Source organism: Pezoporus flaviventris, unplaced genomic scaffold (assembly GCF_033815535.1).
Source record: "Pezoporus flaviventris isolate CSIRO_AGI_PZ_B2104156 unplaced genomic scaffold, CSIRO_AGI_Pfla_v1 ptg000078l, whole genome shotgun sequence".
Lineage (NCBI taxonomy): Eukaryota > Metazoa > Chordata > Aves > Psittaciformes > Psittacidae > Pezoporus > Pezoporus flaviventris.
Window position 1 is genome coordinate 12,930,942 of NW_026892626.1, and position 25,077 is coordinate 12,956,018.

The 25,077-nt window shown below is 42.3% G+C and overlaps 1 protein-coding gene across 2 annotated transcripts in view; it reads left to right on the forward strand.

Annotated features, from left to right (window-relative positions):
• Positions 1 to 25,077, forward strand: part of FAM20C (FAM20C golgi associated secretory pathway kinase) — a 60,060-nt gene that overhangs the window by 12,160 nt on the left and 22,823 nt on the right. Inside the window, exons 3-4 of one of the 2 annotated variants that reach the window (XM_061474025.1) lie at positions 528 to 606; positions 7,239 to 7,331. In XM_061474025.1, coding sequence (XP_061330009.1) covers positions 528 to 606; positions 7,239 to 7,331 — 172 coding nt within the window. The remainder of the gene's footprint in view (positions 1 to 527; positions 607 to 7,238; positions 7,332 to 25,077) is intronic. The other variant, XM_061474026.1, reaches the window with a different exon arrangement.

Sequence of the window (25,077 nt, forward strand, 5' to 3'; positions counted from 1 at the left end):
CACACCTCTACTACTCAGCAGCAGTTATTAAAATCGCAGCAGAGATCAGAGATTGTTGTAGTATCTGCTCGTACTGTTAAGGAAGGAGGTGTCTGCTGAGCATTGGACTGTACATCCCAGCTGCAGTTGTCTTCAGTAGCATCCTATCGCCTTTCCCAATGTGGGTCCCTTGTTGAAAGGAATTCCAAAAGCGATTGAACATGGAGAAAACAAGACTCCCATGGCTGTTCCTATACGTGCTGTTCAGTTAAGGTGCTTACAGAGCCCAGAGTGGCCAACTGAAGAAGACAAAGACATGTCGGGAAGTACAATCCATTTTTAGTCCTGGTTGGCAGCTCAAAGCCCTCCCCTGTACTCTGCCCCTGCTGAATAATCTGTTGCCCAGTTAGGATTACTCTGTTTGGTGCTCAGATACTGCAGTGCTGAATCTAATACAGAGAAAAAGAGACATGGTTTTATTTCAAGGAAGCTGAATGTAAGTAGATCCACATGTAGCATTTTAAAGGGGTTTTGTTTTTTTCCCACAGCAATGAAATCAGGAGGCACCCAGCTGAAGCTGATCATGACGTTCCAGAACTATGGACAAGCATTGTTCAAACCAATGAAGTAAGTAAAAAAAGTCTGTGTTGTAAAGTGAAATGGTGTTGGAATAGTCTGTTGCTGTTTTCTAAGTCATTGAAAGTTTGTTGTAGTATCTCTCGAGGTTAATGTGTTGAGTTCCCTAGGCTTGCTGCTAAGTGCAGAGCTTCAGGGTCTATTGAAACCTTGCCCTGCTAGACTGGTCTTTGGAAGAGATACTGAGAAAGCTTCAGATACATTACAGTCTTCTCAGGAATGTTATTCACTCTGATCTCTGTCAAATCTTCCATCATAAATACAGGATGTTTTCAGCATTTCTATTTTATATAAACTTACTCTGCAGATCTGAGCTTTATCTAGTGTCAGTGCTCCTCTGGAATATGGCCAGATGAGAGAGATGGCTCAGAGCAGCTTTGAGAGAGCTAAATAGTATTTGTCTGATAAATTATAGTTTAATCCGTTGATTTATTGTTGTTTGTATTAAAGGATTGTATTAGTCATTTGGCTGTGGCTCTGCTGACTCTGCGAAAATGAGTTTATCTGAGAGTGGTACTGCAAGGTAATGAATCTAGAAAGAAAGGGAAGGACTAGGATGATACAGCCTTGATTTGTGCCTGCCCAGATCCCATTGAGATGAGAGAAGTTATTGAGATACAAAGCAGATGTAAATGAGTTCTGAATCCTGACCTGTGTGTTTGTGTTGTAATAAGGAAAATGACTCTCTGCTTATTGTAGAGGGTTTAGTAAAGACACTTGGGGCTGCAAGATGTTTAATGAAGCTACTCAGTATCTGTGTCGAGGGTAGCACTGGAGTAATAAATTAATTTCCTTCCTTTGTTCCCACTGTAGGGAAGTTCAGTTAATTTCCTCTAAGGTGGTCCATGAAAGACTAAAGTAACTGAGAACGAGTGATTTGGAATATGTGTTGGCACTGTGTTGTAGCTATTGAGGGGATACAGCTGCTGGTTGGAGACTGAGAAATTCCGTGTTTCACTATAGATTTTGCTATAGACTGACCTCAGACAAATACAGACTTGACTTGATCTTATTTGACTGCCAGAACAGTCAAAGAATTGGTCTCACTTTCCTTCAACCCAAGTTTGAGTAGGACCCCTCCCTATGTGCATTCATCCTGGGAATAGCAAGGAAATCCCATGAACTTCCAGGCATTGCAAGACGTTGTTGCAAAGGCCAAATGCCTTTGTGCTATTTCCCAAATTGCACACAAATTTCTCCATGTTTCCAGTGGATCGGTGATTGCCTGGGAGAGGTCAGAGGAAGCACAGATAATACTGATGAGTCAGGAAGGAGGTATCAGAGCACCTACTCCAACATCTCTCTCTGCCCTCTCCTCAAATGTTGAGATCATCAGATCACCAATGAATGGGTCCATCCCCTATGTCTGCAAATTTGATGTGTATAGGCACAATTCTTAATTGTGTCTTATCCCACGTGCAGAATAAAGAACCATGTGGGTTAAAACAGCCTTTAAGTATTCAGCAGAATTGTGGTTGTGCTGTTGGCTTTTTACGTAGTGTGTGATTTGTTTTTTGCTCAGATGCAGATAACCTCAGTCTTTGTCACTGGTATGACACTGTAATTCTGCAAATGCTAATGAGGTCAAATAAAAAGTTTACCGTTTCTACTGTGCTATACACAGCCTCAGCAAGATGATGGATGATTATAGAGGTACAGCCACGTTCCTGAGTAGAAGCAGTTACTACCATCCACTAGAACAATAACAGAAATTGATGATGTCTTAATCATTCCCTTTAGTTGATTTGAAGGGCAGCAACACCCTGTTTTCTCACTGCTCTTTGCATTAGATATACCACTGGAAAAAGCAGCGTTAGAGCACTCAGCAGCTGTGTTGCCAGTCACCACACCTTACAGTATCAATGGTGCTGCATTTGTGTGGAGCATCCCTGAACACATTAGTGATTTTGAATAAGGATGTTTGCAAGCACTTGTCTTCGTTCTGATTAACAGTGAAAAAGGAGCCAGATGCTTGGCTAGCATAAATCTTTCTAGGTCCTTTGGCATATGCTCCCATTGGCTTCATTCTCCAGCTTATGGACTGTTGTTGATGAAGTTCTTCGAGAGGTTTGCAGCATCATTTCTTTGTACAGAAATAAGCAGCCTAGAAATAAAATAAAAAAATAAAATCAGGTTTTAAAGCTATGAGACTTCTTATTACAGGACCTTCTTCAGGCCTAGATACCTTTCAGGCTGTTTCTGGTGATCCCTCTTTACTGCAGGGTATCCTTCTGATCCAAGCTTAAAGCTGGGTGTGTCTTCCCAGGACAGGGGGCTATTGGGAGCTCACAGAGCAGGGACAGCCATTTCTGGTAGTGTGAAGGGCATTTCTACATAGCTTAGCTTGAGGACCATAAAATACAATGCTGGCAGCTTGCTTCAGGTAAGCTCATTGAAGGAAGCTCTTGGTGGATAGTCAGGATGTTTCCATTTGATGTATCCTATGTATTCCATATGTGTTACTGTGTTATCAGATCTGTGGCTTTTCAAAGCAGCAGAAATAATGCTTTTTTTTTCTCCCGAGATGATAAATCTCATCATACAAGCACCCTTCTTCATGAACCCCAGATAATGCAACCATTAAATAGTACTGGGTGTCCATCTGCAAATAAAAAGTGGGGCCTCAGTTTACCTTGTAGTGCTGGAGGGAGCAATATGAGTTGCATCTATGTTAAACTGAGCCACTGTTGCTTTTAGAAAGTATTGTTAGCATCAGTAGGATTTCAGGCCTGATCCCAAGGAAAATTGGTAATCGGGAGATTCCCTCCCACCTGGGATGTGAAATTCTGAAAGCTGAATGGTGTGAGGTGCATGTAGAATAGTGCGTAGACATGAGGCCAGTCTCTGCTTGGTTGTGATTCATTTGCACTACCTGGAAAGCTGGTTTTGTTATAGATAACTGTACTCAGCATTTTCCAAACTGAATTAATACCAGTTCGAACAGGATTGTGGCAAATAGGGGAGGCAATGAAAACCCTTCCCTGATACAGCTGGGCATCTGCTAGTGGAAGGGCAGGTTTCCATACCTTTGGCAGTGACTTCTGCAGGGCAGTCACAGCAAAATGTACTCTCTGGCAAATAGCTTGAAACCCTGCAGAACTCATCTTACTTGCTCTGCCCTTTCCCAGCCTCCCAATTCCACACTGAATTTATCCAGGAAGTAAGCCAGCTCCACAAAGGCCCAGGCAGGATTTGGAAATGGGGAAACCAGAATCTGCCTTTGGCACATTTTGTGCTCAGTGTTTGACATTAACTGACAACTCTTCATCTGGTCATTGATTCATGCTGGTGGAGTAACGGGAGGAGGGATACTTAACAGTCAGGGAAATGCGATAGTGGTAAATAAAGCCTGATCAGCTGCAATTATTTTATTTATTCGTGGCTCTGCATCTTCATTCCTGAAATAATTGCCCAGAAAGTATTGCAGAGGAAGCCAAATCTATTTATAAAGCCTATGGCCCAGCGTAGATTCCTTTGCTAATTCTAAATGCATCATAGAAAAAGCGTGTATTTGCTAAAACTCCAGGGAAGATTTAATGTACTTGCAATGTATCTTACAGTTAATGTGTAGTTTTATTTAGCTCATAACAGTTCAATCATACAAAATTATTACCATATGGGACAGGAAAAAAATAGCAACCTCCCCTTCTCCCATGATTAGTGTGTCTAACTGTACTAATATTATACAGCATAATAAAATTTATTTACATGATCACTGATATCTGCAGCTGCAGCTTTGTATATGATTTATCAGGTAGGGATAGTGTAGAGCCATAAATTCCAAAGGGTTTTGGCTTATTTGTCTAAAAGGAACATGTGCTTTATAGTTTTATTTGGTTTCCCTTTGTTTCTGCTAGCTGGTGGAGTTAAACAGCTGGCTCAGCAACAAAACCAACACACTGTTTTTTAACTCCCAAGGCTTTATTCTTGAAGGGACAAACTCTGCTCCAGCAGAGTCAGTGTTAGGATTCCTATTGTATATGCTGGTGCCAGGATTTTGAGAGAGGTTTTTTACAGTTCCTTATGGAAAAGCCAAATAGGATCAAATAGAAAATGATACCTTGCTATTGGGGTTGTGAGAAAAGTGTCCTGTGGTCTGTGTTTAAGAATGACATCTCTCATTCCCAGTTTCATAGACTGCCTTGTAGAAATGTGTAGGAAGGATATTGAGGTTTATTTGTTCAATTCAAAGAAATAATACTGTATCCAGTGAACTCACTTTGGACTGAAACAGGTAAAAGCCAGTTCTGTTCCAGCTTTAGATTTTGCTTGGTATTTTTAACATCACTTTTCTTTTCTTCTGCTTCTACAAGTCACACTGCAGGATTGCTAAAAGCCACATGGCTGTTTCTTTCAGTAGCTGAAGTTTGTGGTCTTAATTAGCAGCAGAGTGGTATCAGGACAGAAGAGGCTTTTGGGGTCATGGAATCTAGCCTCCTTGAATCACAGCAAATCATCCCATGAAACCCCAGTGCCAGCCACAAAATAAGCTGGAAGTCATGGTCTAGTGGAAAGCTAGTGCTCTACAGAAGTGAACCAAGCACACTCACTGTTCAGCTTCTGTAACATTCCTATAGCATATCTGTTGGCTGAAGGCAAAGGTGCTCTTAGCTGGGCTGAAATCTAGCAGTCAAGGTCATGGGGAAGATAATATTTTTGTTTGCATTGGCAAAGCACAGCTCTTTATTGGCTTTTAAATGTCATAGCGACAAAGGATTAGCAACGTTCTTTGAGTTTCTCTTTGATTTCCTTTTAGGATTGCTCAACAAATAATGCATTTTTTGATTGGGACATTAAAAGGCCAAACAATCCCTGTAATAGAAACAGCTGTTAATCGCTTTCATTTCCTACAGTTATATTCCCTTTCCGAAGCTGCAGTGTGACTGTTGTACCTGTGAAATGCAGCCTCCAGGCCTGATTATCATATCAATTAGGTTGATGTAATTCTTCCGAATCGGTACCAAAGCTTCCAAATCAGAGGGCTTGGAATGAACTTCAGAATCAGGGCCACTGGAAGATTGCTTTCCTTATTACATTGCATATCATGCTGTTTTGAGGAAATACATTTTTTCAAACCTGTTGCATTTCAGCTGGCAGGCATCCAGTATAAACACACTGTTATAAGTCAACATAGCAATTAAATCAAATTGCAATGTTTTCTCTGAGCAGCTAGAGAACTGATATGCATCCAGTAGCTGCTATGCTAGAAGCCTTCCAGGATTAACACTTCAGCATGCTGGAATGTGCCATGCAAGACCTTACTGAGTAGTGGCTGGTCAAAGTACAAACCCAGCCGCTACGTTTTGTCACTTGGCTTAAGCCATGTTACTGTACCAGTCACTGGAGAACGCTGGTTATGTGCAAGGTGTGTTACTGGAGACCTAATGTTGAGACCTCATAGCAGCATTCCAGTATCTGAAGGGGGCCTACAAGGATGCTGGAGAGGGACTCTTCATTAGGGACTGTAGTGATAGGGGAGAGGATAGCAGGTTCCAATTTATACAGAGGAAGTTCAGATTAGATATAAGGAAGAAGTTCTTTACTGTGAGGGCGGTGAGGCACTGGAATGGATTGCCCAAAGAAGTAGTAAATGCTCCATTCCTGGCAGTGTTCAAGACCAGGTTGGATAGAGTCTTGGGTGACATGGTCTAGGGTGAGGCATCCCTGCCCATGGCAGGGGATTGGAACTAGATGATCTTAAGGTCCTTTCCAACCCCAACTATTCTATGATTCTCTGATTCTATGAATAAACTGGTAGGAAAGGTTAAAGCTGCTAATCCCAGCATTCAGTTTATATAGATGTATTTTAAAATTACAAGGAGTGCTGTCTCATTACATCATGAAGAAGAGATCATGTTTTTTTGCTGCTGGAAGTAATAATCAGTAATCAGATATTCTGTGGACCTCAACCCTGAGAATTTGGGCTTTTTAAGGGCATTCAAATCCTTACCTACCAAATCCCTGCTGAAATGTTTACCTGAGTGAGACTGACAGGCAGATTTGATTGTACTTACATCAGGAATAAGTCTGGAGTAAACTGGACGAATTATATCACTTGATATTTAAAGTACATGAGACCTGAATGTGCTCCTAAATAAGGACAGTAGAGGTTGCCATGTAGTATTTTAGCTCTTTAATTTTTGGTATATTATGCATGAACTGTGTTTCTCTTGCAACTAATCCTGTTCATCACATCAGTCTTCTTCAGTATTTCAATGCCAATTGTGTTTTAAGAGTCAGCAGTGCCTCTGGTCCAAATCTCATTTATGCAGATTGGTAAATTTGCAGTGACTTCAAGGAGAGCTGGATCAGGATTGAGGCTGACTGATGGCTCTGGACAGCAATGAAATCCAGTCTGTCTGTCACTGTGCACTGTGTTTTCCTTTGCCACAGCTCAGCAACTGCTGCCTAAAATAAATGATCAATCCCATTCAGCCCAGGAGCAATTTGTTCTCAAATTCTGAGAGCATGTTTATGAAATGTCCTGAGAGTCAAAGTCTGCAAAGTCCAGGTAGCTCAAAGGTTGTCCATTCCGATTAGGATTTGTAGGGATCTGTGGTAGCAGTGTTTCATCATGCTAGCAGCCAGGACAGCCAAAACAAACTTCTGTCCCTCTCTTTTAGTACCAGCTCAGTTGTGCAGTCTCAGGCCTGGGTTATCCCTGGAGCTGCAAAGGAACTGCTTGGAGCCAGGATGGAACAAAATGAGTCCCAGAGGTGAGGGGGAGCAGACCTTCTTTCGGCAAACCTGGGCTGTTTTGCTGGATATCACCATGTCCATGGGATTCAGCCCGATCCCCCTTCCTGTCACTGGGAAGCTGCTATCCACCACTGCTGGTGGATTCTCCCCAAAGTCCTTCTCCCCTGACTCCCCCATGGCATCTTCAGCTCCTGACAGGGGAAGACTTCACTCTGCAGCTTACAGAAATGCCAGCCCCATGGTCTCTGTGAATAAGCCTTTTGCAAAAATAATTCAAGCCTTGCATTTGTTTTCAACTGATTTGGGGTTTCTCCAGCAGATGATAACGCAATGCTCAACGTGTGCTTTTGTTCTTGTCTTACACAGACACAAGTGGCCACAGATACTGACTGTACCTGCCCCTTATCACCATTTTAAGGGAGAGCTGAGTGGACAGTCGTATTTTACAGTAGTGAAGTGTCTCTGCTTGATTAGCTGCCTTTTATCTAAGTGCTTATATACTCTTGCTAATTAGTCTTTAGGAATAAAGACATGCTGCTGCTTATTCTTTTTTCTTTAAACTAGTTATTGCAGCAGCTAACAGGTTTTTTTACATGTTACCACAATGTGTTAGGAAAGAAGCATCTTCAGTGTCTGATTTTAATGAAGCTACTTCTTCATTTTAATTGTCTGTGTACCAAGAAATGCAGTCCTGTGGCTTCATCTTTTACTCAGAGACCCAATTTCAGTTCCTCAGTTTCTTATTTAAAACATTTTACCCTGCATTGGCAGTGCAGAAAAGCAGCAAACGTTATCAAGGGAAGAGCTGGCCTGAAATGCATAACCTGTAATTTACTGCTAAGTAACAGGGCTTGGTACACGGGGGACTCGGTGTAGCAGTGAGGTTAGATGTCCTTAGTAAATCTAACCAAAAAAATATGCCCAAAATGTTTTCAGTGGGATACGCAGGCAACACTACCCTGAAATATTTCATGGCAATTTGCCTCCATTTCTCTACAATTTATAATCCTTAAACTAGGCTCAAGAGACTGAAATTCAGGGAGGGAAAACAATTTGTGCAAGACTCGTGGCGTAAACCAGAGGCTGAAGCTGTTTTCTCTCTGGAGCAGCACGTATGGCTTTATCCTGGAGATGAGTTGGGCTGTGCTCATATTCCCCCTTGGAAGCAGTTATTTTTAGATGTTTTATGGAGCTAAATTGCTCCCTCTCTGCTCCTGGTCTTATCTGACACAGGGATAGCTCTGGGGATCCCCACCGCTTTGGAGGAGGCAGATGGGGATTTGGCCACTTGCGCTGAGATTTGTTTGAAGTTTGTGCTCTTGTTACAAGAGCTCTCAACATTTCTGCAGGTTTCTTGAGTTAGGGCAGCTGGCAGTGGGAAAGGGCAGGAGCTAAGCAGCAGTCAGATGGATCTGATGAAATAAATAGCTAGGACCCACGTCCAGCTCTGCTGGAGGTCACTGGTTCAGGCGATGCAGCCCCATGGTCAGTGATGACGTGAAAGCAGGGTGGCTTTGGGAGAAACTCACAACTGGAGTAAGAGCATCTTGCAGGTTGAGACTGGAAGGTTTTGACAAAGCTGAGAGGCTTAAGAGTGCACACAGCGCACGTCCAAATTATGCTCTTGGCACAGTGCTGTTGGTGACTCACTCCTGTAAACAAACAAAACTGTGTGTTTGAAATAGGCGTAATACCTGTTAATAATATGGCTGTAGGACACACTGGGTATCTCTGGCTTTTTGTTTCTTCATTTACAGTGTCTGGCTCAATAGTGTTAGCACCTTTCTTGTTAACATTTTTCCACCCTCCTGCATGTGGGTAAATACAAGTGAGAAAGCCTGGAAGACTCATTTGCATGTGAAGAAGTAGCAGAAACCCAGAGTAAATAGCATCTGCAAATGTGTGGGAGCTGGAGAGTAGGGGGGGGACAGCAAAACTGTTGTAAATAGAAGCAGTTGAAAGTGCTGGATTATGTGCTGTGGATAATAAAACACCCCAAGCAGCACGTAAGCCAGATACTGTTCTCAGCAGCAGAATCCAACTGATCCTGTTAGCACTTCAAGCTCCTTTTGCTAATTGGGGGTCCAAATTCTTCATGTAGGGGTGGTCAACCAGCCAGAGAGTAAGTAATGCCATGGCTGTACATGGAGACCTGTAACAGCAGAAATACTGCATGCAGACTTCAGATACACACAGTCTGTATATGGATTTTAAATTACTTTGATTAGCTGGCATGAAGCAGCAAAATAAATGAAGATATTACATTAATCTGTAGATTTAGGCAGAAATCTAGCAATGACTGGTGTATTTCCTTTGCTTTTCAGTACGACTGGCTTGTATTTTGATTCTACCTCTTGAAACAGAAGATTTTGACCCAGCATATTTGCGTTTCCTTCTCTTTTGTGCCTGTTTGAATCACCAGAGTATGATAAACCATCCAGAATTTTCAAGCCAACCTCTTTTGCATCTGATTCTTTAGAGGTTTATTAAGCAGAAAATCTGATTCCTGGGGCATAAACCCCAGAGGTTTTTCAGCCTTTCATGTTGCAAACCCAGGTTTTGTGTCAGGGCCCTGAGTGAGCCTCAGCCAGGAGGAGGGGAGAGCGATGCTGTGATTCGATCACCAGCTCTGCCTCCTGGGGCTGAAGATGGCAGAGGCAACTTAAAGCATAATCCTGCTTTTCTCCATCAGATTGAAATGTGGGGCTGGGGATGGCTGCCAGCAGAAGGACAGGGTGCAGTAAGGAGGGTTTGTGCCAGCCCTGTGCAAAGCAGGGACAGCATCTGTCCCCTTCAGCGTGGACCCAGTGCCACCACAAGCCTCCAGGTCTCCCCCCATTCACAGTAGCAGCCAACATGACATCTCAGGGCTCTGACACCAGCGAAACAGGGTACACAAAGAGGGGGACAGCCTGGGGTCACCGTTGCCTGCTTGATCTTCCTATTCCCAGAGCCAGCTTCAAGTTGAAATCATCTTTTTCTGCAGCCTCCTGACCCTGGGTACAAGAGCTGGGTAACTGGGAGTTTAGCCCAAAACATGCCCTTTTTTGCTTTGCCTGACCTACTTGTCACTGCCCACAGGGAGCCACGGGGTTTGTGATCCTCTCATGCCTTTGCTTTGGAGTCAAGCTTTTGTGCTGCTGATTATATCACTGTACCTTGAAGTTATCTTGGTGTGCACTGGGTATTTCGGTACAGAAGCTGCTTTTTATGAGCTTCTGTAGCACTCAGGGGCACTGAAGCATCAACGAAGCCTCCTCTTTGGTGCTGCGGTACCACGGGGCAGTGCCAGTTGAAGCAAGTCCATGGCTCCAGGAGGCATGAGGTATAGCTAGGTCCTGCTCTGTTAGCAGTCGGCAAGGCCATGTAGAAGAGATGGGTTTTGCAGCATATCCAGGCCACCTATTCAAGTCCAGGCTCTTCTGAAACCCGTGAAATTGTCTGACAACTTGTGAGCAGGCACCGTGCCATGCCAGCAGATGGGCATGAATGTCCTGGCTGCCAAGAGCCTGGGATGTTCATCTGACAGAGGAGCGAGAGCAGAGCTCCTCAGTGCTCGTGTCCAAATGCCTGTCCCTCCTGAAGTTACCATGGAAAGACTGGGCACAGCAATGGGGTGTCTGGTTTGGGCATGGGGTGTTTCACAGCAGAGATGGTACCCCCACATTTTCCCTCTGGTTGCTGCTACTCCATCGCTGAGGACAAGCTAGTTTCTGAGCTGCTGTCAGCCCAAGCTCCTCAGTCCATTGGGGACAGCCAGTTCCTGGCACTTTCCTGTGTCCTCCAGAGACTCACCTTGAAGACAGCAGCACAGCAATTCTTTTTTTACTACCTCTGCTAGGTGGCTTTTCAATGAGAGCCTGGCTCTTGCCAAAAGTGAATCCTGAGATAAAAGGATTAAAAAAGGCTTCACAGAAATTGTCACAAGAGCTTTCTTTAAAACAGAACTCCAGAGAAGGCCTTAATGCTTCTTGGCCTGAGGGGCAGCTTTTCTCACACAGGCATACTTCTCATGATGATTGACACATCATTAATTAACTGTTATTAATTAACCCCATAATCTGAAGGGATGGGGGTGGAATTCCTTGCAGGCCTGGATCCCGTCATTTCTTTGAACGCAAGTCCTCTGTTCTGCTGCACTTCCAAACCCATCTGTCTTTGGGACCGAAGAAGCTCATAAAGAAGACAGAATTAATGAACAACCTTTTATAGCCCCCCTTCAACCGCCTTCATTTCCTGACAGCCGCAGTTTGAACATGATTTGTAGGAGCGAGACTATTTTATCTGTTACTCTGAGTTTAGAGGAAGGGAAACGTGGAAACAAAATCAGTTGTTGCCTTTCAGCCTCCCCTTGTTCCCTGCTGTGTGGGATATGATGCTGTGAAGGATATGGGATCCATCTGTAACATAACGCTGGGTCCGTGTGTGGATGGTCACACGCCTCCTTGTAGGCTTGTGGTGCTATGAAAGCTCAAAATTAAAGCAGAAAAGCACTCTTGCCTCTCTGTTTTAGCCATGCTAAAGTGCTGAGCTGCACCCCCAACAGCAGCAGAAGGGACAAATTCTTCCTGTGCTGACTTCAGTTGGCTTTGCCAGTGTCCTTGAAGACTTTATTTTGCTCGAATCATTTTGAGCCAGCCCATATCTTCTGCCAGTTCTGCCTGGTGGCCTCTAATAATCTCATATGTCAGGCAGCAGAGTGATTATAGCTTTATTTAACTTACTTTGTCTGCATTTGCCTTTCAAGGAGCAACAATGCAGCAATTCTGTAAGCTAAATGTGGCCTTAGAAAAGAAATTTCCTGTTTATCCACAAATACCAGATTCTTGGGAGGATGCCAATCTTGATAAGACATCAGTGGTGCTGATAAGCCAATAGTCATAATCTTTGATAAGCGTTTTGCTGATGTTTTGGCAAGGTTTTGTGTCCAATATTGTTGACCCTATGCTTTTCCTATTATGTACTGTATCCTTTGGCAAGAGAATGACCTTCTCAGGGATCATAATGGTACCTATATTGCAGGAGGTGCCTAAACCCCATTATGTTTGGCATGGCTTGTTCTTTTTATTCAGAGTTGCGTATCAGGGTTCATCTCTCCCGTGCAATCTCAGCCACAGCAATACTAATCCTGCCATTTCGCATCACTGCAATTGGGAGCAGCCTCGCATTGCTGACATCTGAATTACATTTTTAACAACAATTTCCTTTGTTATATAAAATGAAGCCAAAACAAACACTGGAGTTGGAGGCTCACTTTCTGGTTTAAACAACACGGACCTTTAAATGGATGAGGGTTATGAATCATTTTTGTGTAGGTTTTGGGTTGTTTACTTGCTTGTTTGTGAAGGAGTTTGTTGCCTTTTTGTTGTTTCATTGTTTTCCCCTGGCAATGTAAGTCTGTCACTCTTGGAGCAGTAGACAGTTTGGAAAAGCTCCCTGGTCCCTCTTATCTAATGGTACTGTTATTAGATTATTGGATACTCGCTTCTCTCTCTTCCCCTAAAAATTCCCTCACTAAAAGAGTGAAATTGCAGTGTACTGAATTGCCTGATATTGCACTGATTCTTTATTGCAGCATCTTCTAGATTTTAATAGCTACAGGCTTTGAAACTATTTTGGTGTTACCAGACACATTTAATATCTGTGAACTTACAGCAGGTATTTTCTGACAGTCAGCAATGACTCCAAAGCCCCAAAGAATTTCACTGAACAACCCTGAATTTCAAAGCCTGACATCACTTCAAGCAAGGAATACAAATCCATCAACAGGAGCGGGATTTTAATTGTTTTGTGAATGATTCTATAGAAATCTAAAATTGCTTTGTGGAATGGAAAAAAAAATCCCCACTTTTATCTGTGAAGAGGTTTTAATTCTGGTGAATAAAATAAGTGACTGCTGTAATAATACAAGATTTTTTTCCCTCTGACTGTGTAGCTGTTCCTTCAGCCCCTGCCTGCTGGGATTTTATCCTTAAGCAGTGAGACATCGGAGTTCATCAGATATTATACATGGCAACTGCCAAACCAGGAGATGCTCTTCAGTGGCTAGAAGATTTGTGTTTCTATTATGTTAGCTGTTAAAAAATGAGACCACCTGCATTCTTCCGCAATGTGACCTTCTCTAGCTGGTCATATGCTACGTTTTCTCTGTGATCTGGTCTGGTTTTAAGGGTAATCAAAAGGCCAACAGTGCTTTAAAACCCAGTAATACATTGACTGTTGCTTTACAGTTTTCTTTTCCTTTTCTCCCCCCCCTTTTTTTTATGAAAGAAACTGAAACCTCTGCAAACATTTCTACATCTGGCTTAGCTTCTGCTTAAACACATCCTCAGGGAATGCTGGAAAATATTACTTCTGTTTAGAAGAGAAGTAAATGAGTCATATTTTCCAAAATAGTTTTCAAGGAAAAGGATATCAGATCTTGTTTGTATTTTCCTGTTTAATGGCTCTGGTGAATACTTAAAAATGATCTGCATCACAGGAGAAACACCACCAGAGTGTGACTATTTCTATTGCCTTGGCAAATGGCAAATGCCTTTACAGCTGGCATGGATCAAGAAAGTGTATATCCTTATATCCCAGGGACAGTGCAGGTTGTAATGATCCCTTCCCTGTCTCACCTATCTGTCCTGTGTGCAGTCAAATAATGTGGCTGCACCTTGGACTGATATGGGGACAGAGTCATATCAGTGAAGGGTGGAGGAGGGCAGCATGTCTCCTACCCTAGGCAGGTTTGCAGGTGTAGCAGAAGCCCTTTTCCTGCTCCTTCACCCCTTTGGTGGACTCCAAGGGGGGTCATGTCGATCTTCAGGGGTTTGGGGCTCTCATGTCTCTGCAGGTGCAGTGGAAGGACTCTCCTGAGTTTCTTGTCTTACCTCAGCATTTCTGTTTGTGAATCAGCTGGAGGAATCCCCTTTCCCTCACCTAAAATATTCAGGATGCCTGAGGGGCGAATCACAGAAGGGGAGATATTCAGGGACCCCAAACTGGAGACCATAGTGGAGGTGGGGGCTCATATCCCACCTCCCCACTTGGCTTCTTTGCTAGAGAAACCATTTCTGAAACCCTGAACAAGCCTCATCCCAGGCCAGGGCATGAAAAAGGCATCGTATCCCCCATCTCCACTCCAACCAGCATCACCAATATAGCTAAACCTTTGCAAAGGCTCTCAAGGACGTGAGCAAGCAGCTCTCAAGTGGAGCCATAATAGCATCTAATACTGCTCAGCAATAACATTTTCTTATCCAGGCATTAAAATTATTATTGAGCTGGCTTTAGAGAAAAAATAAAAGATGAACTAGTATTTTGTATTTTAATTAGAATTAAACCTACAAAAACATGATTGGTTGCAGAATCTGAAATTCTGCACTGATATTTTCCCTGTCATTTGAAGCATGTTGATATTGACATGGATTAAAGTACGTAAAACCTTCCTATTGAGGGCTTTAAAAGATCTTTAGTTGTTTTCAGAAATAAACCTAGCCATTACTGTATCTTTGAAGGGCAATTATTTTGTCCTTTCTTGCATAACTACACATTTAAAAATACATTTTAAAATAATTATTTTTAATTTTTGTTTTTTTCTTCAAATTGACCATAACAAACCAGAGCTATCTCTTCAGGATTAATTTTCCACCTAGCTGAAGAAATTAGCTACTGCATTCTCCCTCCCACCTTGAAGCCTTGCTACAATGGTTACCTGGATACCCTGCCTGTAAAGGATGTATGTGCTGAAGCAATTTAAATAGCCTGATTTGTCATCTAACTGCAGACATCATTAGCAAAGCATTATTTGGCTGGAACATTGTAGGCTGAACATGGATAACTCCTCTCTGTTGAGGAGAGATTCAATTTAACCACCTTGTGACCACGTATTGCCTCCTGAGTGTGGAGTTGCAGCAAGTCTAGTGTGAAGAATATGAGCAGTATCTGGGTGGGAAATCGTTTTCCTGTGGTGTATAGCTATTGGAAATGTATTCTGCAGCAGGATGAAAAGAGGGTCTTTTAAATATGTTGTTTCAGAATCTACTGATTTATTTGGGGGTAAGGAGGTAATTTCATATGATGGAGAAGAGGGAAGGGAAGCCTGGCTTTTGCTTTTTTCCCTATGGCTTTTCTCGTCGTCACATTCCCACTTTCAGTTTATTCCTCTGGTTATCATCTCTCGTTTCAAAATGGCACATCTGTCGGGATGGAAGGACCCCTACAAGCAGGATTTTAAAAACAAGACAGTGAAATTACAATGATGACTTAAAATTAATTTTACCATATATGATAGTGTGTAAAGTAGAAAACAGTGGCCTCCGCTGATAAATCAGAAGGCAAAAATAGTAATTTCCCTGGCATTTGACTATTGGGCATGGTCAAGGAGGCAGTCAGTGCATAACAATAAAGGAACATGTAAAAACAAAACTAAGCTTTAAAAAGAGCATTTTGTTAGTTACCAGATCACTTTTTAGGTCTGGAATGACCCAAACATACTATTTTAAGGCTTTAAGTCAGATCAGGTTATTTATTAATGATTCCAATATGATTTGGATAACTCAGCTGGAGTCTGGAGATTTGTCAGTTAGGTTCAATAGACCTGCATCCTCCCATCTAAACTAAATCTGCAGCTATAGCTGAATTGTAGGAGCACCACAATTGCATTCCTGCCAGTTACGTATTCCTGAACATCCTTCTTGGCAAATCAACTCGCAAATCATGTTCAGGAGTCATAGTCTTAAATGAAGCACGGCTGCAAAATATTCTTGCTGATCTGTGGTGCAAGTCCTTTTCCTTTAGTCATAATTGATGTTGCAAAATATTTTATGGCTTCTGTCATTAGTATTCCCAATTGGCTCAATCTGCAATTTATTTCATGCTGTAAAAATGCTAAGAATTTTCTACTGATGAGCAGCAACAGCAGGGCATGTTTCTAGATTTATAGGCATGGGATATTTTTGGGTGGGTGAGGAGTCTTTTGTCTTTGAATTAAAATGTGTCTAGACGCTCTTTTTTGTTACAAATCTAGCAAAACGAAGACACTTTTGAAGCAGGAATTAAATTCCTTCAGTGACATTCAGTATACTGTGCACAAGGCTTCAGTATAATTTCCAGGAAATCTACAGTATTTTCCTTGCCATTTGTAGGACTCAGCATATAAATAATGCAGTCCATGCTGTGCTGCTTTTCAGTTCATCCCAGGAAATTATGCCATTAAAAATGCCACGCTTCTTTCAGGCACACACAGACACAGCAGGTAAAGAGAATATTCATGAGATGAACAGTGGCAGAAGCAGCATCAGCTAAAACCTAACCCTGCAAAGCACACCTCAGACCATGAAATTGTTTGCGGTAATTATAGTGTAGAGCGAGACTATTGATTAACTTAACATTGTGGCAGTCAAACTATGATCCATCAAAGTGGGCTCTGGATTTGGGACCCAGGGTTAGGACTTGGTGCAAAATAAGGTGAAGAGAAATGATGAGCACTGGAGCCTCTCCTGCCACCCCAAACACGCAAGGCCAATAACTGTAGTGAAAATGAAACTTCATTTGAGCAGTTTTTGAAATAAAAGGTCCCCATAAATTCCTGATAGACTTGCTTTTGTACGTGAGCACATGTTGCTATTTGAAATCTTCAATTCAGACATTAAAAAATCCCCTCTGCAAAAATAGTGGTCGCTCCTGCAGTGTTCAGATAGCAAAGATCACCCAGTGTGTAAAACCAAAGATGTGCCCCTTTGCTCAGGAAAGTAAGAATGTTCTGTATGTTTAAGATGGAGAATTTGCCATCTATCATTTCATATGCATTACTTATGCATAAGCAGAGCTTTAGTACATGTTGCAAATGGAAATGAAGTACATGATGTGCCTGGAAGGAGTTTATCTAACTATTTATGGGCTGATCACATTTTGAGGTAGAACTGACTTGGTTATTTTTAGTTAAATAACGTTACAGTTGTAGTTGCTTTTATAAAGAACCAAGAAAATTCTCCTGCAGTTCACAGACCTTTCTTGCTGGGTCTCATTTCAAACCTTAATGGCCCCATGCTCAGCTGCTCCCTGGAGGAGAAGCTGAAAATCTAATAGCATGGGGCTGCCAGTCTAATTGCAGATCAAGGAGTTGCAGCTCAGAGACAGACTTTAAACAACCACGAAGCAGCTTTATATGTCTTTGTGCCTTTCTTTCTTCCCTCCAAGATGCACACAGAGCACTCAAATGGGTTTTGCCAACTTGGAGCCACCTGCTCTGGTTTGGAAGTGGACCATGTCTGCTCTCTGGCAATCCATGTTAGGCTCTCCCAGCCTTCAAAGGTGGTACCCACGTGGAGTGCATGTTTGCCTGGTGCTTTTGGCAGAGATTAGTTTTCAGAGTTGGAGTTAGGTGTAACTGGTACAAAGGGACTTTGTACAGGAGTGGATTCAGCTGAGCATGAGGCTCATGTGTGAGAAGTTTTTGCTGGATCTCTCAGAACAGTTCAAAAAGCCCCAAATTCTCACTGTCTCCAAAAAAAAAAGCCTCAGTCTGCTCTCTCATCTTTATTTTCATGATAAAAATCAACAATTTCAGGCAGTTGCTCTTTGATAAGCCTTTAGAAAGGCATTCCAGTAACTTTAAAGTTGAAGATGTAAAACATAGCTACAGCACATCATTAGCATGAGTGACTATTCCTTTTCTCTAATAAAAAAGGAACAGAAAACCATTAAAAATCACAAAATAATAAGGCAGAAGCATCTAATTTAATATGGTCATCTATTTAAAAATGTGCATTGTGCATAAATAATCAGATGCATCAGCAGGGGATCCATAGCCGTCTAACAAGTAAGTTGTTTTGCAATTGCCATCTGACCTGTGGATAAGTGGAAACAATGTCTTCATTAAACTTGCAGAACTGAATATTAATCATTAGCAAAACCAGCACTGCAATATGCAAGGGAAGTCTTGCTATGTCCCCAGGAGCTGTGTGCGTGTACCTAATGGCGGGATTTAACTATTAAGGTCATATCAAAAATAGATCTGCTGTTTGTCTACAGTGCTTACTGGCCTCCTACAAAGGCAATCAATCGGATTTAGGAGGTAGTTTAAAGACTTACTGTATGCTGGGGGAGGAAAAGTTGTATCTAGAAGTATGTCCTAGAAGGCTTGACTTCACAGGTGGTGTCCAATGAAGAGTCTTTACTGGGGATGAACTGGGTTTTTAGTGGGGATGAATGTTGTACTGAATGTTCTTTCTTAGGGACAGAGTCGCTCCACTGCTCCAGCAAGCTACGAAGCAACCTGTACTAGTGCAGAGCTTTTGGAAAGCACGTTCTGCAACCCTGCCTCAGACTGCTTTAGCCTGGTCTAGTCTGTGTAGGTTTCTCCAGTGACATCCAATAGCACTGAGCTGGGAGACTAATATTTTTGAGGTGTGGTTTGTTCTCTTTTCCTCTTATTTTCTCCTCTGGGTGTAAAAGATTAAGAACAATTGAGTGGTTAATTTTCATAGGACTTTACAGAAGGTGTAGTTTTGTTTTCATTGTTTGCACTGCACTGTCTTCTGCTCCCTGTTGGCAGAGGTGGCCCAGAGGAGGGTGGTGGGAGCAGGAGGTGGCAATGCCTGAGATTTCAGGGGCAGTCCATATCTCACTTTCAGACTGCATAGTGGTTATGTAGGTGATATCCCTAGTTTAAAGAATATGATTGATGTGATAGTGTGGCACCAGTATAGGCAGTGCTGGAAAATCAGAGGATGAAGCTAATATTTTTAAAGATCTATGCATGTGTAGAAAATGGAATGGCAAATTTAATCCTGCTTTACACTTTCGTGTCATTTTGCAGGTATTTCTGTAGGTGAGCAATGAACCCCCTTTATTTTGTTTCCTTTGTCTTCCTCTTCTACCTGTTTCAACCAATAAACCAATTCAGTCAGAACGTAGACTGTCTGTAAGTAATCCCATAATACTTCCTTGACATTCATATTGCTGTGGAGCATTTATGTCAAAACAGTCGTTGCCCGTGAGCTGCATGGAAAACAGTGCACAGGGAAAAAAATAATGCAGGTTTCATTCTTACCAATATTTGTGATAAAATGAAGATCTCCACTCAACTTTACTGGAATTTACTCAGGCATTTAGTAATAGCAGCCGAATGGAGACTGCTAAGGAGGGAACTCAAGAGACCTGATAAAACACAAGAAGGTGGCTTGCGTATTCTTTTTATCCAAGATCTCAGCCCTGAAAGTGTCAGACACGCGGTGTGCTTTGGGCAGAGCTGAAATTCCAAGATTAATTTAAGACTCTTCCACTCCTGCACTTGCTTAATCCTGCAATATCCGCCTTGATATTAGCAGGAGCTGTGAAATGTGTCTTGGGTGCGCTTAAACTAAACACTAAAAACAGAGGTTGTATCTTCTGTCCTTCACATACAGGCATGGACAAGAACAGGGTGTTTGCTGTCACAGACAGCATGTTTAGTTATTCACTTTAATCTGCATCTGTTCCACCCTGCACTGAAGTCAACAGGAGGCTTTTCCCATGGCTTGGCTGGCCTTTAAATTTGAGTACAGGCAAGTTGGGTCCCAGTTTATGAACTGGCGTTGTCCTTCTTTATCCGGTTCACCTTGAAAGCAGTGGGAGACCTTGCACTGAGTAGAAGGAAAGTTGGATTAGACTCAGAGAAAAACAGTAAGTGCTGAAGGAATGAGATGGTGAAGTCCAGTGATTAAATCATGCAATCGCTTTGCTCCTCCATACACTTATCCTCACAGTTAATATTAAAAGGTAGGATATATATATATATATATAATACAATCATCGTTGGCTTTAAGAAAAACATAGTCCTCTCATTGAAACCAGTCTCCTACAAAACTCCCGTGGGCTATGCACACACATATTTATTGCATTGTACAGTAGATAAGCTTCATATTTTATAGACATTTAAATGCAGCTAAAAATTCAAGGAGAGGTAACCAGACATGCACTGTTAAATAAAAGCAGCTGCATGTCATAAATCAGCTCCATCTAAAAAAAAATTTGGCAACAATGTCATTTCACTAAAGGTTTTACTGCACATCTTTGGCAGATTTTTCTTCCCTCCTCCTGTCCTCTATTCTTGACTCTTTCTCCTTGTGCTGTTTCTTCTAAGCTCTGCTTTTACTGTCAACCCTTACGTACTATATTGTAATCTCCCGTTATCTTACCAAGCGACTTCAGCATAGGTAGGCTTTTAAGTTTAAACTGATTTCTAACTATTGTGAATAGGAGCACACCAGATTCGCACTGAACAACAACTCAGCTGGGTCTGGCCAACAAAAAGTGTTTCCCTCTGCCTATATGCACACACATACACACATACACATGCGTGTATCCTTCTTTATCTTCACTCCAGGTTTGAGTGGATGTGTTTTTGTGATCCACCAAGCGTGAACATTTCTCTGCACCTTAAGCGCGGGAGTTCACTGAACGCATTGCACTTGATGGGAGATGTTTATATACAACAGCAATTGCCCTGAGCAGCCGAGCCAGTGAGAGTGTTTCTTCCCTTGTAGTGCCATGGAGCAGTTCCCCTACCATCCTTCTGGTGTTAATTTTTTCATATGGGATATTTTTCAGAGATTTCAATAGGTCTTTATTTTCACTTAAAAGGAGCAGTTTAGGCCAATATTGAGCCCTTTTGAAGTCCTGTCTCTACTGACTTTTTAAGTGATGCTCCTCAAAACCTCCTCCTGTATTATTTTTTTCCTGAAATGCTGTGACTATAACTAGGATTAAAGGAGGAGAGAGATAATGCTCTATGGAGAGTGGGGACTGCACTTGCAGCTCCCAGCAGTGGGGCCCATGTGGAGGCCGGGAGGTGAAAATCCTCCTTCTCCGTGGAGATGCAGAATTGGGAAGAGATGCTAATACGGCTTGATTTTCCCCTGGAGTAACACAGTGACTCCCTGTGGGCTGTGGAGCGTTAACCCACCCTTTATCCAGACGTTTGCAAGCTAAAAGGACCCTGATGTGTAATTTCCAATGTAATTTGTGACTGTGTGGTGTCCTTAAAATAAAGCACGGATTAGCACTGGGGGTTTCCAGCCTGGAAGAGGAGAAGTTTAGAGGGAAAGTAAAGTTTTTTATAGTTTTGTAAAGCAGCACGATTAATCTGTGAAACGGCTACAAAAAAGGGCTCCCAACCCAGTATATTCTTATGTATTCTGAAATGAGCATCCAAGGTTGACAAAGATGCAGTTAGTTATTTCAAATGTAGCCAGGGATTAGAACGTTTGGATTGATACTAGGGTGGTCCTTGGATCCTTCCTTCTTGAAAAGTTATGGTATCCTCTGAGGCTGAGAAACACTATTCTCAAGTGATGAAGAGGTTTAAGAGCACCCTGGAGTATTTGCACTTGTAAATCACATTGGCAGCCCCTGGACAGAAAGTAACTATGTGAGAAATGCTCAAAATGGCAAAGTGGTGATGCCAGCACATTCCCAATGATGCAGATGGACGTAACCCAGATGGGATATGTTGGTCAGGGGAAATTGGCTTCAGAGGTGTGTTGCCAGCCACTGGTGTTGGCAGCAGGATGGGGCCAGTGCCCATGCCAGTGCCAGCTGGGAAATGGTGAGCAACAAATGTTCTGTATTCCCTGTTCAGGCAGAATTCTGGTTGGGAAGAAAACACATGAAAAAAGGGAGGTTTGCCTGTGGACTACAGAACCAGCTTCAGGCAAAGAATAAGCTAGACAACCTTCATGGAGGTTGTGTTTGCTGACAGGAGTAGTAATGACACGTGGTAAAAATAAAAGAAGAGGGAGGTTACACGGTTTGCTTTATTAGAGCAATGAAATACCACACCATATCAAAGCAATTCCTGTTTCTTTTGTAACCACAAAGTGGTCTGAAACAGGCAATTACACCTCCTTTCCAGCTCAGAGAGGCACATCACCCTTTGCTACACATTAAGGAATGTTAATAGCAGCGGTAAGGCGAGTTCAGGGGTGGGTGTGCTTTATTGGGAAATCACACCTCCGAGGAACTAGAAACACTCAGCCCTGGGGAGTGATTATCATGCAGTAACCAAATGACTGCTGTCCTCACTGGAATAATTATGGAAGATTCTCAGGATTTGGGATTAAAGCAAGCTTGAAAAGCAGAACTTCCCCTCTGGCCAGCCGAAGGGCTGGGCACCAGCACATCCTTGTGTGTGTGGCACCCATAGTAGAGAGCTGATGTGTAGTGGCTTTGGCTGAACTGCCTGCTGGCACTCAGAAGACCTGGGGTTTGCAGGAGGAAATTGCGCAAGAAGCTTTGTTGTTCTGATCCCGTTTCTCATTTTGCAGTGGATGTGAGAACAGTATCCAGGCTTCGCGATCCATAGATGCTAAAAGCAGCTCACTGTACAAATGAGGATTTCATGCTTTTTTTATGTATTGGTTTGCTCACACACCCCATGTAGGCTCTGTCCTAGTAATGATTTTGACGGTAATTATTTATCTGCAAAATCTTGGGCACTTGGTTAACTCCAGTGCAATTCATTATCCAGCAGCTCTCGCATGGTGAATTATAAACAAAATTCCAAAGTGTTTGACTTCCACATAGGTAGGCAGGAAGGGAGGAGGGAGCATGCTGTAAGTTAGCATGGTTACTCCTTTGGGGTCCTTGGGAAAGTGGAGCTCCTCTCTACAAGTGCAGACATACAGGTCACCCGTGACAGAAAACAGTGAAATTTTAACGGAGTTTTCATTTTCATAGCTGGAACCTCAGCATCTTTTTATTTATTCTTCCAAGCTACAATAAAATGACAGCCTCATTGTATGGGTGATAGAGAGGTGTGATTATATTAGATTTTATCCTTATTATATGATCTTAAGGACTGCAAACATTTCATCTGAGGGAGAGAGAGAAGAAAACTACAAACTGGAAGAGGTAGCGGTACCAAATGGGCTGAATACAGAGTGCAGACACTGTGGTGCTTGGAACTGTCAGTATTCAATCCAAGCAACTTCTTCCCCTTGGGCTGGAGAGGAAAGTGTGTTGCTCATATATTCTGCCTGTGGCCCTTCAACCCATTCCTGTACCTGGTACAGCTCACATGGTGTTTCTGGAACACAAGAAGCCATAAGATTTGCCTGAGCTTTACTGGATCTATTTTTATTTCCCTGTGTGTTGGGCAGAAGACACGTTGAAAGCCAGGATTTGAGTCTTATTTCTGGTTAATCTGACAATAGAAGTAAGAAAAGTTATTTTTTGTTCAGAGGTGGTGCAGTGCTTTTTGTGGTGCAGATATTCAGGTACAAGGAGTCTTGAGCACACCTAGGACCTGCAGACCTCAGAGTCAACCTGAAACATGACATCTGGGATCTAATGAAGCCCATAGCCAAACCAACAGTTACTGTTGGCAGAGTGACACTTTTCTTCCCTGAAGTAGTTGCTGTCGTGGAAGAAGAAGAAGAAATAAAAAACAAGTGTTGAGTCTGGAAGTGGATGGGGTGAGCAGCTAGAGCTGCTGCAGGGATCTGGTACTTATCACTGGCTTGTTCTTGCAAAGTGCTGAGCACAAAAGAGCTCCAAGGAAGTATTAAGTCTATGCTTCACTGTCAAGGACACACATAGTTCACTGGCTATATGTGTGCCCAAAGTTAAGCATGTGCTTAATGAGGCTAGAGCGCTTCGCTTAGGGCAGAGCTGAATCCTTAATAGCTCTTTTGCTGAAAAAAAGGGGCTAATATTTTCCTGCTTCTTGGGAGATTCTGAGGACAAGCTTACTTGCGTTCATGGTTCTCGTAATGATGGCAAGGAAACTTATGAATAAAAAGGAAGAAGTAATGTATCAGATTCACAGTAATTACTTTTTCCAACCTATTTTGAACTGGACCGTATTGTGAACTCTGGAATTTCAGTGGCACATATATCACGTTCAGCGGGAAGAAAAAATCCAGCAAGCTGAAAGAAATTTGAGCTCCGCTATGCTTCTAATATGTTTAATGTTATTGTTCCGTTAAATCCCTGCCCTTAATGACCCCAGACATATTAAATAACATTCTCAGGGCTGAAGAAATGCTTCAGACTTCTAATTTTACACATATTTTTCCACTTGCACTCTCCAAGCTCTACAAGTATTGTATCTTGAAAAACCTCTGTAGAAAGTATTAATGCAGTCTTTTTCCTGAGGAAAGGCTGAAGGTACCTGGGAACTCTGTCTGCACTGCCTGTTTTTCAAAAATAGGCTTTTCAGTTGTATCATTTTTCATGCTTGCAATATATGGCTAGCAGACGATGTACAACAGAGCCTCAAAGGGATACATCAAGGGGAAAGATGACAGATATCATGGGCTTGGCATGGCGAAAATACTCATGCCACTTGTTTAAGAGCACAAAAGGAATGCTAGCCGTACAGGGGCAGAAAATACTGATAGCGCTACAGTTTCTTAATATAACTTACAGAAAGATATAAAATATCATCGTAATACCTCATTAATGAGGCCTCCTGCTTATTTAATTGCTGTGAGGCTTTTTTCTCTTTGCTGGGGCAACATCATTAACTGTGTTAACATCGGCACTGGGAACTCTTTTGCTGTGATGTTAAATACCTCTTAAATTTTTCAATTCCTGTATGCCAAGCCGGGTTTCTATCTCAAAGATGAGCCAAACCTTATTTCTGGGTTAAGAATTCTTTTGTCTGCAAACTGAATTTGTGACAGGAGCTTCCCAGAGCTTGCCTTTCTCTTCGTACCGTGACTCATTTGTCTTTCTGTACAAGCCTGCTTTTTTGGATCATAGAAAAACATTTCTAGCCAACAGGTACTGCCA